Below are 17,621 nucleotides of genomic sequence, written 5' to 3' on the forward strand. Positions count from 1 at the left end.
CTGTTAATTATAACAGTTTAATTTGTTCCCCAACCGTTTATTCGATAATTCAATACCAATAAACCAATTTTATGATTGACTTATCGACTACAATTCGATTTTAGCTAGTAGTCCACATATCAAATAGATTCTATCAAATGCTATATTTGTTTTAATAAATTTATTAAATTTTAAATTTAGAACTCAATTATTATTTCTTAAAATTATTAGAGTATTATAAAATTAAAAATCTTTTAACTTTTATGTCCGAAAACAACCCCAACGCACTGATCGACACGTACCCTAGTTTTTATATTATGAATATAAAAAGACAAAAGCTACAGAAACCTCACGTCACAGCAAAAAAAATGTCTGATAATCCGCAACCGCAACCGCCGTTGCAGTCGCCGTCGCCGCCGCAAGGCTATCCAAGGGGACCTCTCTCTTACCCTAAGCCGGAAGCTGAATACCATGAAATTGTTCAAAATTCCCAACTTTTCTGGAACAAACTTCAGCAATTCTCCGCATCGCTGCAAACCAATTTCCAGTTAGTCTAATTTTCTTTCTATTTCTTCTTTGCCTTTACTAATTTTACGACTTCAATTACTTAGCTTTTCGTTGTTCATTGTATTCAGATTATCTATCTTGCTTCTGATTTATAATAATAATTAATGACCTCACTGTAATATTAAAACTAGAGGAAAAAACACAATTGCACAATTATTCATTTCATGTCTATACATTTTAGGTATAGTTTAATTAATTAGGAGATAATTGCATTACTAAGTGTTTTTTTGTTTAATTTGATGGAGGCGAGTGCTTGTGCATATATATTGCACAATATCGTATAAGTTCTACGGTCTCTTCAATGAGAAGTTCAATGTTATTTTGTGAAACATTTATACTCCATTTCGATGATTATTACATATTTTTTCATATTTTATCGTATTATATTGTATTGTGTTGTATTACATTGTACTAGAATATTTGGAACAATTTTCACCTTGCATTTTACCAGAGGCGTATCTAGAGGGGTTCCGTGGGTTAACGTGAACCCATGCTCCCCTCTCTAGATCATATATAGTAGTGTTATATCTTTTTTAAAAATACTTAAATATAGATGTGTGAACCCACATTCAAAGTTTCATATAAAAATACAATAATGATTGGGTGCACCTCTCTAAGTGAGGATAGAAATTTATTTTTTATATCTATATATTCTTTTTTTGAGTAACACCTCTCTAAGTGGTTATCGGTAACACTTTTGATGTTTCAACTAGTTTTTATTTTATTTTTTTGCTTTAATCTTTCTAAGTTTAAGAGTGTTACATTGAAAATTCCTAAAATAATTATATAATTAAATCAAATGTGTATATTAAAATTTAAAAATACTAATATTATGTATTTTGGACCTATAATTTTTAAAATTTAACGGTTCATATTAAGAACCTAAAAGGTCAAGCTGTTCAAATTTATATTTTAGATACATTTTTTCGTAATAGTGTACCAATGGATACGCCTCTACATTTTACAGCCATCAATAGCATCATAAAGTGAAATCTCTTTTGAGGTACAAAATAGTAGGGTAAATAGAAAGTTGTTTCTTTATTGTTCTGGTTGTATAATGTGCAACAACTTTCGATACAAGATAGGCCCATCTCAGGTTGGAGTGTTTGCTCGCCCTTAAGGCCTGCGAGTGAGATTTTTGCTCATTGCATCCACTTCAGAGTTCTTTGAACATGGATGGTACTAGGACCCATTTTTAGTAGGTGGGTGTATATCATTCACGAGGTAGGGGATTTTGTAGGTGAGTGCATGTATAAATAGACGCATAGATGGAATTAGTTTATGCAAGTTCATTTAACGTGTAGGTCTGCAAGGTTTCCAAAGCAGTGTTGTGAAAGGCGATTGCCTCGTTGCCAATGGCGAGAGGTGAGACGATCTTCAAAAGGCGACGCCATGACGACAAAAGGCGAGAGGCGAGAGGCAAGAAAAGCAAGAAAGGCGTCGCCTTTTGTATTTTCTTAAAAAAGGCGACCAATTTAGGGTTTTAAAAGTTAAAAGGTAATTTTAGGGCTTACGACTAGACTCCTTGGCGACCAACCAAACTTTTCCGACTACTACAAAGTCCAACCAATACATATTTCTTCTTTTCTTCTTCAAATTTCTTCTTCCTCGGTTTCTTTTTCCTTCTTTAGACTTCAGAGTCACTTCTACCTTTGTTTTGATTTTTGTTTTGTTTTTTTCTCATTCAAGTTCTAGACTTTTAGTATGTACTATGTATTTTCAGTTTTTGAATTAAAATATTTGCTAATATGTTATTGCTATTGAGATTTTGATTATTTACATAAGCAATTAAATATTTTAACTTTTTTGGTATTAATTGGTGCCGCACTTCAAAAAGGCGAGCTCCTCGCCTTGTGGCGAAGTAGACCCTTGTCCTTTTATCGCCTTTCGCCGTCTAAAACACTATTCCAAAGTATAGGATGATAAATCTATATATAGTCTTTCGTAATAAGCGTGATAAGCTTAACTTTTTTTAGTACTGTAAATGGTAGTCAAACCAATGTAGATAAAGATTAACTTTTGTTATCTTGTAGGGTACAAAGTCTTCATTTTGGAGAGAAATGATTGAGTCAAAGTTTAGTTACATCTTATTGACCATAGAAATGACTTAATTTTAATTTATCAAACTGCAGGCTCATGTTAAAGAGGTTCTTTTGATTTGTCAAATTTGCTAATTGCTTATAGAGTAAACAAAAAGTCAATGATGAAGTGTGGTGATCTTTTTTTTTCAAAAACGTCAGTGTGATATTTCCTCCTTTCCTTTCCTCCTAACTTTCCCTGGTTTACAGGATCCCTCTTGTAGCAGGAACACCACTAGATTTACACCGTCTTTTTGTGGAGGTTACATCTCGAGGTGGAATAGAAAAGGTATGTACAAACACACATTTTGCTTGTGACATATATATCATCTTTCACTTTAAAATGTATTTTAATTTTTGAGAGAGAATCTTTGGTATGAAACTACAGTAAAATGCCTAATAAAAAAAAAGAGAAAAAGAAGCTACAGTAAATGTAAGCATGTTGACACATGAAACTAATTCTTTTCCTTCTGATTAAATTGTATGTCATAGCCTCATAGATCCTAAATCATGTTAAAATATAATAATGGGTTTTGACTCCTTTAGACTTATCCCCGTCAAATGCTAGTTCGAAGGTCTGTGAAGCTTTTCCTATTCTTTCTCTGGTTTCATTTGTTAAATACATGTTCCCCTTTACATACAAAAACTTACACTTGTGGCTGAGGAAGCTAGGATATATGATACGACACAACTATGTTTATGCTAAGTTAAGAGCATTTGTATTTTGTTGCTGTATATTGACAGTCTTAGTACTTGCCTTAATAAAATTTCCCTATCTTATAAAAAGCATACATGTTGTCTTTGTGAATACGTATAGGCATGCAGATGTTTGTATATCTGAGATATATACATCCAAAAGGCTCCATTGGGCTTGGCTTAACTGCATAAGAAGTTCCCAATTAATAATCCATGAAAATTTTGATTAAATATGTCAAATCTTGAATGCACAGGTGCGACCCATACAAAATGTTAGAACCACTTTGGTGAAAAGGTGGGAATTTTTAAAGGTAAAACAGTGTAAACTTGAGTGATACCTTATAAATTGCAGTTGTTCGTTGTAGCTTTAGAGGAGTGAGGTTTAAGGGGAGAAAAGATGAGAAAATCAATACTAAGATGCAATCTTCGGTCATTATGACATGATAAATACATACATTGTACATTAAGATACACCAATTATATATCGAATATTCATCAAGTATGCACTGATTATACACTTCTGACAAAATTTGTGATTCTACAATTAGAGATTAAAAGTTCAAAAGCAACTAATAATTGCTTGAATTGTTACCAAGGTTAGAAAAATTACCACGACTCCGTCGTGAGGCCACTAACAACTTCTTATTTTCTATGGAACACTATCCATTACCGCAAATCTAAACATACAAATTTCACCGGGTGAAACCACATTCAAAGCTCCTTCAAACACCTCAAATCCACAAACTCCATGCTATTTTGACCATCTCAAATAAAGCTCTAAGGTAACAACTTCATATTTGGGCAACCTTTATCAACCACTTCAAACACTAAATCATTGAAGAGATGGAGTGGAGGAGATGTAGGGGGCCAACTGGGAAGAATATAGGAAAGGCATAGAAGAAGAGAAGACAAGGAAGAGAACAAAGGACCAGTGTTGTGAAAGGGGATCGCCTCGTCGCCAATGGCAAGAGGCGAGGTGAGGCGACCCCTTCATCGCCTTTTACCTTTGTGGCGAGGCGATCTTCAAAAGGCGACGCCATGAGGACAAAAGGTGAGGCAAGAAGCGAGAAAGGCGTCGCCTTTTGTATTTTCTTAAAAAAAGGCAACCAATTTAGGGTTTTAAAAGTTAAAAGGCAATTTTAGGTTTTCGACTAGACTCCTCCGGCAACTAGCCAGACTTTTCCGGCGACTTCAAAGTCTAACCAATACATATTTCTTCTTTTCTTCTTCAGATTTCTTCTTCCTCTGTTCTTTTTCCTTCTTCTTCTTCTTCTTCATCAGACTTTAGAGTCACTTCTACCTTTGTTTTGACTTTTGTTCTATTTTTTCTCATTCAAGTTCTAGACTTTTAGTATGTACTATCTATTTTTAGTTTTTGAATTGAAATAACTGCTAATATGTTATTGCTTGATCATTTACATATGCAATTAAATATTTTAATTTTTTGGTATTAAATGGTGCTGCACTTCAAAAAGGCAAGCACCTCGCTGCTCGCCTCGCCTTGTGGCGAGGCAGACCCTTGTCGCCTTTTATCGCCTTTTGCCGTCCAAAACACTGCAAAGGACGACCATATAAGAGAGAGACTTTTGGAAACACAAAAAGTGCTTTTAAGCACTTTCTTTTAGGTTGAAAAATTATAAAAAAAAGGTCAAAAGCCAAAAGTTGGGTGTTCCCAACTTATGGCTTTTAGCTTTTAGATTATGAGTCACTTAAAAAATCCAATTCGACACCCCCTAAAAATGGTGAATGTTGAGACTAGAATTTTTATTTCGCGAGGTTTATAAAGATTGAAGCTTTTCTTTGATGGATTGAATACACTGCTATATGTAGGGTAGTAATTTCTAAATTTTAACGTGCACATGAAATACCTTTTGTATCAAATATCACAAGTTGCTAAAATGAAGAGAAATAAAATATATACGGCTATAAATAAAGATTCAACTTAGTCCAAAAGTTTGACACAATTAACTTGTTGGTTGAACAACATAAGTTCATTTTTTTTTTCCAACAAAATAGAATAACATTCATAAATAATTGAAATAAAAAGTACAATAACACAAAATGGATAGAAAAATGCAACAAATTAAGAGCACACTATGAAAAAAGCAACTTGAAAAACAGTGATAAAACAATATAATTATTATATTCTCAATTGAGGTCCTTGGAATGTCCATCATCTTCAGCATTGGTGTCATTGCCTTCTGTTGGTCCAATCTCTGTACCGCTTCCATCCCCTATTGCAGCCATAGTCTCAAAAAAATAACCATCATTCAATAAATCTTCTACTAGACTTGTTGATATAACATTTTTGTTGTTGGATGGAGGATTTGGAGGTTTTTCCAATTGTATCTTTCTTTCGTTAATTTTAGCCGTTTTAGCAACAAACACCTTTAACAAACCTTTCATTTGTCTTGCATCAAGTTCATTAATACTTTTTCCCTCCATTAGTTGGTTGAAGAGGAGTTCCATCTCCTTCTCCTCATTTATTTTCTCTAATTTGCTAATTTGTTCTTCTTTCTTATCCGCTTTCCTTATAAGATAGGTTTCACGGTTGACAAACTTTTTAAGCCTTTCGTACTTTGTAAAACTTAAATACCTCATTAAGACATCCCGAGCCAAACTTGTTGATTTCCAAGTAATGGGTTGGATATTCCCGGCCTAAAAATAATTATGGCGACTTCTACATCACACAAAATAGAAAGTTCTTCTGCTTTCTTGAACAAACTTGTTGTTCTTCTACTATTTAGGATGGAGTTTCTCACATTTTCACTATAGTTCTCCTAGTATTCCTAAGCCTTTTTTGTAGCCATAATTGATACTTTAACAAAAAAAACATTTTCTTTTGGAGTAGAATATATAAAACTTAAAGAGGTGTGTTGCTTTTATAGATACCAAACAAGAAATGTCAATGTAGTCTAATTAAGAAATTTCGTAAGTTGGGGTTCAAATTTTAAATAAATTGATTAGTGTAATCTTGTTTTAAGGAAATTGTTTTACTTTTTTCTTAAAAAGTTGAAAATTGCTAAAATTTTGACAGGTCATATTCCATGATTATTTTTGGTAATAGGAAGCACAATAATTAACTTGTTACACAGGCACATTTGGTAGAAAATGTTTATGGAAAATATGTTTTACAAAGATGTTAGCATATCCTTAGAAAACACTCTTATCATATTTCAATATTTTGATGGATAAATAGGTTTGTGATAAGTAGTAGTCATGCAAGGCGTAGGAAAAGGTACGAGAACTTATTGATTATAATATTTTTTAGTTAAAGGTTGACAATAATGTACCGATTGTAGTAAGTTATGAATTATAAGATGATATTTATTAAAGAAAAATGATTTTTTTTTTCACAAATAAGAGGTGTGACGACTCAAAATCCATGGTCATGATGGTAATTGCACTATCCCACCGGTAGGTAGGCCAACCCTCCACCAAAATTAATATCAAACAATCATGCGGAAATAATAAGACTAGCGAAATCAAGTCTCAAAACCCAAAGCTTTCATGGATATAATAGAAGTGCAGAAGTAAGAAATACACCCAAAATCTAGTGTCACTAGTAGTACAAGTGCATCTAAATTGAATACATTACTTCAAAATATAAGACTATCAGAAATCGTAAAAAGACAGATATACAAGATAGAAGAAGCTAGGCACTTTGAACGATAGGTAGCTCACCAACACTTCAGATAAAATGAATCTGCTAGTGCTAGGATCTGCATAAAAGAGATGCAACAAGAGTAGTATAAATACACTAACATGTGTTCTTAGTTGGCATCATATGCCTATCGCGCTAGAGTTAGACAATTATATCATGAAAAGTATTTAATGAATCTCGCTAAGTCAATATAATAGTCCACTAACTGTTGCAAAATGGGGATAAGGAAGCTAACTAGAATTATATGATAAGTAAATACAAGAGCATCAGTTAAGGCGGATAAACAAAAAAAGGTACAAAGCAATGCAAAATGATAACATGGATTGCAATGACCAATGATCCTACCAGTATAAACCTGCTCAATAGTGGCATGCACTTAGCTAGGACGCATGGGGGACTTGCGAGGTCCATATACTCCTCCGGTAATGACCTCAACATCATCACAATATCACTACCCCGTATCGACCTCGGATTTTCCTCAATCTTTTGTAACCACCATACCATATCCATGATCCATGACAAATGAATGTATATGCATGATCATGATAATAAAGAAAGTTTAATTACAACAACAATTTGTGTATTTCTTTCCAACAATGCCCTTAGGCCTCTAACTTCCTCAAATAAGCAAATTCCTTTTTTCTTTTTTGCTGAAGCAAAGGTTTCCATTGCTGGCACCAAGGAGATGCATGTAAGTTACAATAGAGTAGTAGCAAAAATAACTAAGAAGCTCCATTACAGACATTATAATAAAGATAAGGAGCTAGCAAAGTTCAAAAGGGTATCCAGGGAATCTATAGGGGACAAATAAACCCAGCGCTTACTGCAAAGATTGAATGATTTCTCTGGTTTAAATACCAGCCCTGATACAATCAGATGGAAACATGATAGGGATGGAAAATTTTCAGTTGGAAGATTGTACAGAAGAAATTTATCCTCAGAACCTGGGAATATCCCTGGACCTTGGAAACAAATATGGAAATCTAATATTCCTACCAAGATCAAGTGTTTCACATGGACGGTATCTAGAAGAGCGTGTATGACTCAGGAGAAACTGAAAAAGAGAGGTTTTGAAATTGTCTCAAGATGCTTCTTTTGCAAGGAAAAGGAGGAAACAAATAGTCATTTGTTTCTTCATTGTAGAGTGACTTCTCAGGTGTGGCATATGTTTCTTAATATCCTCCAAAAACCATGGGTGATGCCTGAGCATATGGCAGATCTTCTAACCTGCTGGATGACGAGAGGTGGGAGTAAAAAACAGAAAAATTGGTGGAGCATAGTCCCTTCTTGCATATGGTGGTCAATCTGGAAGGAAAGAAATAATAGCTGTTTTGAGAATATTACTAATCCAATGCAGAAAGTAAAAGAAAATTGCATTAATACTTTATATCTTTGGTGTAAAGAAGAGGGTATAGATGAGGTAGAACAGCTAGTAGACTTCTTAGGCTCTCTGTAATTATGATTACTTGCACTGTAATTTTTTTGATGGTTGACAACATACCCACATTGCTGAGGAATACAACTTTATCTTGCTAAAAAAAAATAAAAATAAACCCAGCTATATAGATACATAAGGCATTTAGCTCTTAGAGATTGGTAGGTAGTTGATATCCCATCAAAGTATCTTTTATTTCTCTCTTTCCATATACTCCAACAAATAGCTGCTGGTATCATCTTCCATATTATCTTGATGGGGCTATCAACTTTCCATTTGTCCTAGCTTTCAAATGCATCTTTGATGTTTTGTGGCATGACCCATCTGAGCCGAAAAAGTGTTATAAACATGCTCCATAGATTCGATGCCATAGGGCATTGTAGAAAAAGGTGGCTATGTGTTTCTGTTTCCCTCAGGCACATATAGCATCTGTTGAGTGTTGACCATGTGAAACTTCCTCGTTGCTAGGTTGTCTTGTGTCAAACATGCTTCATACATGGCAGTCCAACTGCGCAACTTATCTTGGGGGGAATTTGCTCTTCCAAATAAGATTCCATGACCAACTCTCTGTGATTGTGCTCAGTGGACCTAGAAGTTTGTAGGCTACCTTCACTGAGAATTCCTTTTTATTTGTAACTCCCCATTTGAATTGGTTTGGGCGTAGGGGGTTGATGTTTGCTAACGAAGTGCTGCTAGCAGATTTATCATTTCCTAACTCCCAGTCTGGTAGGTTCCTCCTGAGGATTAGGTTCCAAACATTTCCTTCCCTGTTCTGTTAGACTGTTGAGTCAGGAAAAATGTTGGGAAGTCGAACATTACAGGAGAATTCCCAAGCCATTTGTCTTCCCAAAAATTGATTCTCTGGCCATTTCCTGCTACAAGATTGTGGAACTGTGAGAACTCTTCCCATAGATTGCACATATACTTCCATAATCCAACCCCATATGGTTCATCTGACAGCTTTGATCTCCAGTGATTCAGTGCTCCATGCTTGGCAATTATGATTTCCCTCCATAAGCTTTTCTCCTCCTGTGTATATCTCCATAGCCACTTCATCAGGAGACACTTGTTATGTAAGGCTAAATCTTTTATGCACAAACCCCCTTGCCTCTTAGGCAATATGACTTCGTCCCACTCAACTAGGTGAAAATTGTGCACATTTAGGGATGGCAATGGGGCGGTGTAGGGCGGGGCAGTGTGGGTTGAGCTTAACCCGAATTTTTTTTAATCCGCCCTGCATAGCAACTCGTTTCATTTTCAACCCGCCCCACCCCGCCCCGCATAATTTTTTTAATATTTTCTTTTTCTAGTTATGTTTGATACTAAAAAAAATTCATAAAAATAAATTCATTTTTTTATTAAGTTGTATTAATTTAATAATAGGATTGTGACTTAAAATTTTATTTTTTCGAGGTCAATTAGGAAACACGTAAGAAATTATATTATTTTTTATTGAACCATTTTCATTTATTATCTTGAATATTTTAGTAGCTTTAATGAAATTATCTTAATAAATAATGCTCTATCACTCTTATAACAAGTAAAAAGTTAAAATTAAGTTTGAACCCACATAAAATCACATATATCCGCAACCCGCCCTACCCCACATTAATTTTTAAAAAAACCACTTCAACCCACCCCGCATCCGCCCCGCCCCACACAACCTTAAACCCACCCCGCCCCACATAGCCTTAAACCCACCCCACCCCGCCCCGCATCCGCCCCGCCCCATTTCCATCCCTATGCACATTGTTGTTTCCTTCAAAAGGAAATCCTTCTTATTCTTATGTTGTCAAGTTTTTTCAAGACCTTTCCAGGAAAGGGGTGGAGAGACATATTATAAGTTGGAATGCTATCTAGCACACTACTGATTAAAGTAAGTCTGCCTCCCATAGATAAATACTGCATTTGCCAAGAAGCCAGTCTCTTTTCAAATTTCTCTATAACTCCACTCCGGACACCTTCTGTTTTGAACTTAGCTCCAAGAGGAAGTCCTTAATAGGTCGTTGGAAATGCTCCAATGCTACACCCCATGATGGCAGCTAGTTCCTCCATATTAAGCAATTCATTAACGGGGTAGATTACACTTTTCAGTATGTTAATGTTGAGACCTGAAATAGCTTCAAAAATCAAGAGTTAGGTTTAAGTATAGGATCTGTGTATAACAAATGGTCTATACCTCCCTACATCAAAACCATTTATCCACTGCATTTGCTTGGCTTTGTCCAACATTTTGCTCAGTCCCTTCATTGCTATTATGAACAGAAAAGGAAAGAGAGGTTCACCCTGCCTTAATCCTCTCTGAGGGGAGAAGAATCCTACTGGGCTTCTGTTGATGAGGATTGAGTACTTAAACTGTAGATATGTTGAATGTTATCCACTTGATCCACCTTTCCCCAAATCCCCTTTGCTTGAGGATAGAAATGAGGTAGGGGAAATTCAATGGGTCAAATGCATTCTCAATGTCTAACTTGCATAACAAACCACCATTCACCTGTTTTTGCTGCCAGTCTAGGACATCGTTAGCTATGAGGGAAGCATCTGTAATTCTGATGGTTTGAGACCAACTTCCCAATTACTTTCTTTAATCTTCCTGCTAGGATCTTTGCAACAATCTTGTAAGTGCTGCCAATTAAACTAATGGGCCTGTATTCTCTCAGCTCTATTGCTCCTTTCTTCTTGGGGATGAGTGCTATGAATAAAGCATTGCAAGATTTACCAACTAACAATGTTAGTGATAATGTTGCAAGGTTGCTAACAAGTCTGGCTTGATAAAGTCCCATGATTTCTGAAAAATGCCATAGTAAACCATAAGGCCCAGAGGCCTTGTTAGTTGCACTGACATTTATGGCCGCTAATAATTCTTCCTCTTCAAACATAGCCTCCATGAAGTTGCTTTCCTCTTCAGTTAAGGAGGCTATGTCTTCAAAAATTGTAGGTGGCCTCCATGATACAGGTTCAGTGTATAAGTTCTCAAAGAACTCCAGAGTTTTCCCCTTCACCATCTCCTTGTCTTCAATGATCTCACCCCCCACCAATAGCCTGTCAATACAGTTATATCTCCTATTTGAATCGGCAGTCTTTTGAAAATATTTGGTGTTTCTGCCCCCCTCCTTTAGCCACAAGCACCTGGACTTTTTCCTCCAAGATACCTCTTCAATTTTAGCTACTTGTTGAATTTCGACTCTCAAAGCAGTCATGGTCTCTGCCTCATTGGGACTATGTTGCCTTCCTTCAATGGTATGTTCCAATGATAACCGATCATTCAAGGCCTTCGACTTCCTGCTCTCCAGTTTCCCAAATTCCTTTTTGTTCCAGATTGTGATATCTTTTTTCAGTCTTTTCAATTTTTGACTGAAGATGAAGTCTGGCCTACCATTAAAGTTGTAACTTTCCTACCATACTTTAAGTTTATCAGTGAAGTCTTCTACCTCCAGCCGTATATTCTCAAACTTAAAGTATGATGGAGATGGATCCAAATCGCCATTTTCCAGTAATATAGGTCTGTGGTCTGAGATTACCTTTGGCAAAGCAATTTGTCTCACAACTCTAAAGGAATCACTCCAATCTGGTGAAATAAGAAATCTGTCTATTCTTGAAGCTTGAGGGAGTTAACACCTCTGGACCAAGTGAATTGTGTTCCTTGTAATAGCAAATCAATTAATTCAAGATCTTTGATTATGTCTGAAAAAAATTCCATTCCTGTGGATTTTCTGGTACTGTGCATTCTTTCACATTTAAATCTACAAACATTGAAGTCCCCCCCCCCCCCCCACCCCACCATTTATCTTCCTAGAGCTCCCTGACTCCTGCTAATTCATCCCACATCTCCTCCCTTTCCGGATTTGTGCGAGGACCATAAATACTAGTAAAGCACCATCTAAAGTTCTCATTAGAACTTTCCAACATACAAGAAATAGAATGACAACGTATCCACCTTAACCCATTTCCTTTTGTCCCAGATCAAAAGAATACCTACCCTAGTGCCTGATGCTTTAAGCTCCACCCAATCTACCCCATCTATTGCCCCACAACTGTTGGATTAATAAGCCTGGACATTCTTCAAATTTTTCTCCTGGCAATAACCTGAGTATCAATCGTTACTTCCACATCTACCTCATGGGTAACGTCACTGAACTTGCACTCTAAGTACTTTGCCTTCATCCTGCTCAACCTGAACCCTTAGACTCCAGGGTCTGTCTCCAAACCTCTAGCTTATCGTCATCCCGCCGTGAGTCTCGTCAATCAATACTATATCACCTGCAAATAGTACACACCAAGGAACCTCCCCTTGGATATGTCATGTCAGTACATCCATCACCAAGGCAAAATAAAAATAAACTACGCGTTGCTCCTTCTTGCTACCCTGTCATGATTGGAAAGTGCTCCGAGTCTCCTCACTTGTGTCTTGGTTCCATCGTACATGTCCTTAATCTTCCTAACACTTTACTTGGTCTAGGTCTCGGGCACTCCGCTCTCTTGCCTTAGCAAGTTGTGTACCTTCTCCCTGCCTTTGTCCTATAGTTCTTCATGCAAGTGTTCAAACACTATTGTTTTGTCCATTGTAATCGCTAATTTGGCTTCCTTCTTCACCTTCTTATATCTCTCCCCATTTTCCCCCGTTTCCTCCTCGTCAATGCTCTCCACAAGAAATTTATTTGTTTACGGAAATACCCTCCACAAATATGGTGGATAGGATGTGGAAAAAGATTTGAGGGACAATTATGTCTTTAATCATGCTAATGCATGCATTGAAACACCTTGTATTGCTAATACCACGGTTTCCCATGTATTACTTATACATAGCATAATATACTAAATAGAGTGTATAACTAATATAGATTGAAAAAGTGTACCAAACAAAGTTTTAGTAGTACACTAAGGTAATGCATGCATTATTTTTTCTAATGCATCCTACCAAATGACCCCTATGGTTTATAGGCAAGAACACAAGAAACACTATAAGCTATGAACAGGCAGGTAGCAAAACTGAAAAATAGAGGCAGGGAAGTAGGGCAAGTCATATCAACAATGACAGGAAATAATCTGAAAACAAATTTAGTCTAATAAACACAATTATGCGCAGTAAAACATTAGTGCAAATCACAAAAGTCCCCAGAAAAAAAGCAAAGAAAGAACGAAAGACACAAGGAAACGGGAATATGAGCTGATTGATTTTCCGTCGGACTGGTGGAACCCTGCCAGATTTGCTCCTCCTTGTTGTTGCCGCATATACTGATGCCACAACCCTAACGACGCTGCCGGAATGAAGAACGAAAGAAGGGAAGCCTAACCACGCTGGTAGAAGTCGCCGTCAAGATAAACCTGCAGTAGGCATTGTCGCTGAAGAAATAGATGGGACAGAGCATATTTGTTGGTGGCAGCCGGTGAAGAGAGAAATAAAATGAAATAGTGAGTCATTCATATTTTCCATCTCAAAGGTGAGAGAAAGAGAGAGTCTCAGAGGAGAGAGAGCATCTAGATCTGGTGGTCGCTGGAGAAATGATGGATCTGCAGGTGTTGTGTGCGAGTGTTACCTAAATGAGTTCTTTTTTTGTTCTATTTGTCAACTGCCTGAACAAGAATTAAGAATGCATCAGCTGATGTGACCTACTTGTTTTGGTTTGTATTACCTTTGATTTATTCTTGTTCAAGCACTCATGAACTGCATCAGATGATTTTCGCAGACCTAATCAGTGAATTTATTTCTGGTTTGACATTCTCAAATTTACTTTTTCTTTTTCTTATCAGGACCAAAATAATTTTGTTTCACCCTTAATATGGTTGCTGTAATGTGATTTGTATTCACTCAGGTTCTGTATTGTGAACTTGGTGCAGGTTATTAGAGAGAGAAAATGGGGGGAGGTGAAAGGAATATTCAGATTTCCATCTTCTGTGACCAGTGCTTCATTTGTCTTGCGGAAATACTATCTATCCAAACTTTATCATTTTGAGCAGGTTTATTACTTTCGGAAAGAAGAGCCTTCTGTTTCTGTGGCTGGTAGGTGGAAACTTTGCAATCAATTACCTATATCTGTTTTAATGTTTTTGTTGTAAAATAAAAACTGAAAAAGTTGTTCCTGTATGTGTTCTGCAGATCCTACAAGTAGTTATGTCAGTGGCTCTGCAGCTGAACATGCTAATGATGATAGCGCTGCTATGGATCAAAGTTCAGGTGTGCTTCCAATCTTTTAAAACCTTAATTTTCTTTCATGAGATCCTGACTCCTGTTTATGTTGTTTTTGTCCCATTACTTTGATATGAGATGGAGTGCATCACCTTTTATTTGTTTGAAAATTCAAAATAGCTCCAACAAAGAAGTATTGAAACTTGATGTTTGCTTGTAGGGGGATTGCTTTTCTCTCCTGCAACTTTACTTTTTTATTTTTTATTTATTTTTTCTGTAGCTCCTATGTGTTTGTAATATTCTGTTTAACAGTGGCTAGACATGTTTATCATGTGTCCAAATTATCATGCAACTTGCAGTGAGCTATAATCTGGAGGATGGGAATTCACTGGTAGGAACAATTGATGCAAAGTTTGATTATGGTTATGTAATCTCTGTGAACCTGGGCTCGGAGAATTTAAATGGTGTGCTGTATCATACACCTGCATTACCAAATCAATTCCAAAAGGTGAATACTTTGGCTAGGCCTTCCCAAAGGATTAGGAAAAGACAGTTGGCTTTGAAGGACCCCTCTCGACCCAAACCAAATCGAAGTGGTTATAATTTTTTCTTTGCTGAGCATTATGCAACGTTGAAGCCTTCATATCAGGGGCAAGAGAGAGCTATCAGCAAAAGGATTGGAATTCTTTGGAGTCGACTCACAGAGGCTGAGAAACAGGTTGGATATAATGTCTTGACAGATTAAAAATTCACTTTTTATGTTAATTCTTAATATTTGTGCACAAACTACATCTGCTAGCTGGAATGGTTTTGGTACTTGATGATAGTGAAATAAGGATTTTTTTTTTGAAGAGGAGATTGTTTACATGTTCCTACTGTCATCATACAGTAACTTTATAAATAACTTAGGGGTCGTTTGGTGTGAGGGATTAAATATAATAGTGATGGGATAATTTTTTTTTATCTTGTTTGGTTGTCATGTTTGGGATAACTTATCCCACCATTTATATCATAGTGATGGAATAAGTTATCCCATATACATGGTGGGATAAGTTATCCCATATACATGGTGGGATAAGTTATCCCAGAATAGCTAACTCCAGGATAACTTGTTCCCAACCAAACGACCCCTTAGTTCTTTATTTGTTTGTTCTCTCGTGTGACTTCTAAGCAGAATCATAGTTTGATTGTATTTTGACAGCATAGTTGCAAAGTTAGGGTGCGTTTAACCACCTTTGTCACTGAGTCATTCCGGTGCATTTTATGGTTCCAAATGTCAAAAGTTGCCTCTTTTAGTAAAAAGACATTTAAGGGAGAGGGTGGTAGGATGGGGTGGGGGGGGGGGGGGGGCTCTTCATTAGTCGTGCCTGTGTTGTTCAATGTAGTTGCCACATATACTGGATTGATATTGTGAAAAATAGTATTTCCTCTATTTCAATCTACGTGTCTGCATGTCCTTCAGCCTTCTAGTTTGTTCAGAAAAAAAAATATCACTTTCTTTATTTAGTTACTCTTTCATTCTAACATCTTACATTCCATGTTTAAGACCAGAAGTTTCAAAAGATCTAATTCAAGACCAAAAGATTCAAAAGTCTCCCTTAGTTTCTTAAACTCCGTGCTCAAACAAACTAAGACACATAATATGAAACTAAGGGAGTAGTAAAATTTTGGATCTCTGTTTGCATATGGGTGTTTCAAGGCAATGTAGCTACCGCCTACCAGTAGTTCAGTCTATCAACTACCAATATATGCATCCTTGTAGAAGAACATAAGAAGGTTCTCTATGAAACCGTTAGATAGTTCACTCCAAGCTTAGTCTAGTGTTGTTAAAGGCTGAAGTAAGCCAGGATAAAGGCACAGTTCCGGACTTTATTCTAATAATAAAGTTGTCATTCCTGGATGTCCTCAGTAAGACTCAGACGATTTTTTGGAGTTACTAAAATGTCCTTGGTAAATATATTTTGATGCTGTGGAGGAAAATCGAGATCAATTCTCAGCTCATACTCATATTCGCTCTGGGTTGCCTTTAATGCAGGTGTATCAGGAAAAAGGTGTGAGAGATAAGGAGAGATACAGGGCTGAGATGCTGGAATACCAGACATCCAATGTACAACCATCGTAAGCTGATATTATGGGACATCTTTGTTTCCGCATCTTTCGTTTTTGTTTGGGAAATCAACAATGTTGTCATAGTCAGGATTTAACTTTGATGAATTTGTGAAACTGTTGGGCTCTTCCTTACTTTTATTTTCTGGGAGTTCGAAAGATGCTTTGGAACGAGATTGGTATCAAAGAAGTTCCATCTCAGTTTCCTTTATGTCAATATAATGTGTTTAAGTTAGATATTCTGTTCATTTAGGTAATACATTTCTATATTTTTGGATTATTTTTCATGGTAGTTTTGAGTTACACGTTCTATCAAAAGGTAGGGGTAAGGTCGGTGTATAACTCCACTCTCCAGATCTCACTGGAACATATTGGTTATGCTGTTTGTTGTACTTCTGAGTTGCACACTTGTAGGCCATCGCTAGAGTTGCTCTCAACCTTTTTGAAATACAATAGATAGTCACCGTTCCTTCTGTTTTGATTAAAGTAAAGGGCCTCGGAGTACGATGGTATGGTCAAAACACTTAAATCGTAAACTCACTCTTTTAATTAGGGTCATTTATATCTTGTTGATCTTTTCAATTTTGAATTTCAAATTTGACTTGGGGGATGTGTTGAAGTTGTGTAAATGACTTAGAACACAAAAGAGCTATATGTGGAGCAATGATAAAGAACAAAATACATATTTTGAACTTGAACGGTGTTTTATACTTAAAAAAGAAATAGCTCATGTGAGCATCAGAGTATATCTGTGCTCGAATATGCCTCTTGGGGGCACGACAAATGGAGCTATTGCCTTCTCAATAGAGTGAGGGGGAATGCGAACAAGAGAAACGTTGTGGTTGTTTCAGTTGAAAATGAAAGCAAGCCATGTTTCTTGACCATTCTATTTGATATGGATCTCTCTAACTTTTTCTTATGAGCTCTTTTTTTGCTCAATTTAGTGGCCAATGCAGCAAGCAGTAACAG

General features: G+C 36.4%; 1 protein-coding gene across 1 annotated transcript; it reads left to right on the forward strand.

Moving 5' to 3' along the window:
• The first annotated feature begins 327 nt into the window (after positions 1-327).
• Positions 328-16,883, forward strand: LOC125810196 (high mobility group B protein 10). The gene is made up of 6 exons (XM_049489721.1): positions 328-526; positions 2,835-2,913; positions 14,258-14,420; positions 14,517-14,594; positions 14,906-15,264; positions 16,582-16,883. Exons 1-6 carry the CDS (start codon positions 348-350, stop codon positions 16,666-16,668), a joined length of 945 nt encoding a protein of 314 aa, XP_049345678.1. The 5' UTR covers positions 328-347; the 3' UTR covers positions 16,669-16,883.
• The last annotated feature ends 738 nt before the right edge of the window (positions 16,884-17,621 follow it).

Source organism: Solanum verrucosum, unplaced genomic scaffold, assembly GCF_900185275.1.
Source record: "Solanum verrucosum unplaced genomic scaffold, falcon-dt-bn FXZP01000276.1, whole genome shotgun sequence".
Classification (NCBI taxonomy): Eukaryota; Viridiplantae; Streptophyta; class Magnoliopsida; order Solanales; family Solanaceae; genus Solanum; species Solanum verrucosum.

Excerpts from the sequence above, each read along its gene's own strand:
- LOC125810196 (XM_049489721.1), top strand. The coding sequence starts at position 348 with ATGTCTGATAATCCGCAACCGCAACCGCCGTTGCAGTCGCCGTCGCCG. Across the intron at positions 2,914-14,257 it reads CTCGAGGTGGAATAGAAAAG|GTTATTAGAGAGAGAAAATG; the intron begins GTATGTACAAAC and ends AACTTGGTGCAG. Across the intron at positions 15,265-16,581 it reads TCACAGAGGCTGAGAAACAG|GTGTATCAGGAAAAAGGTGT; the intron begins GTTGGATATAAT and ends CCTTTAATGCAG.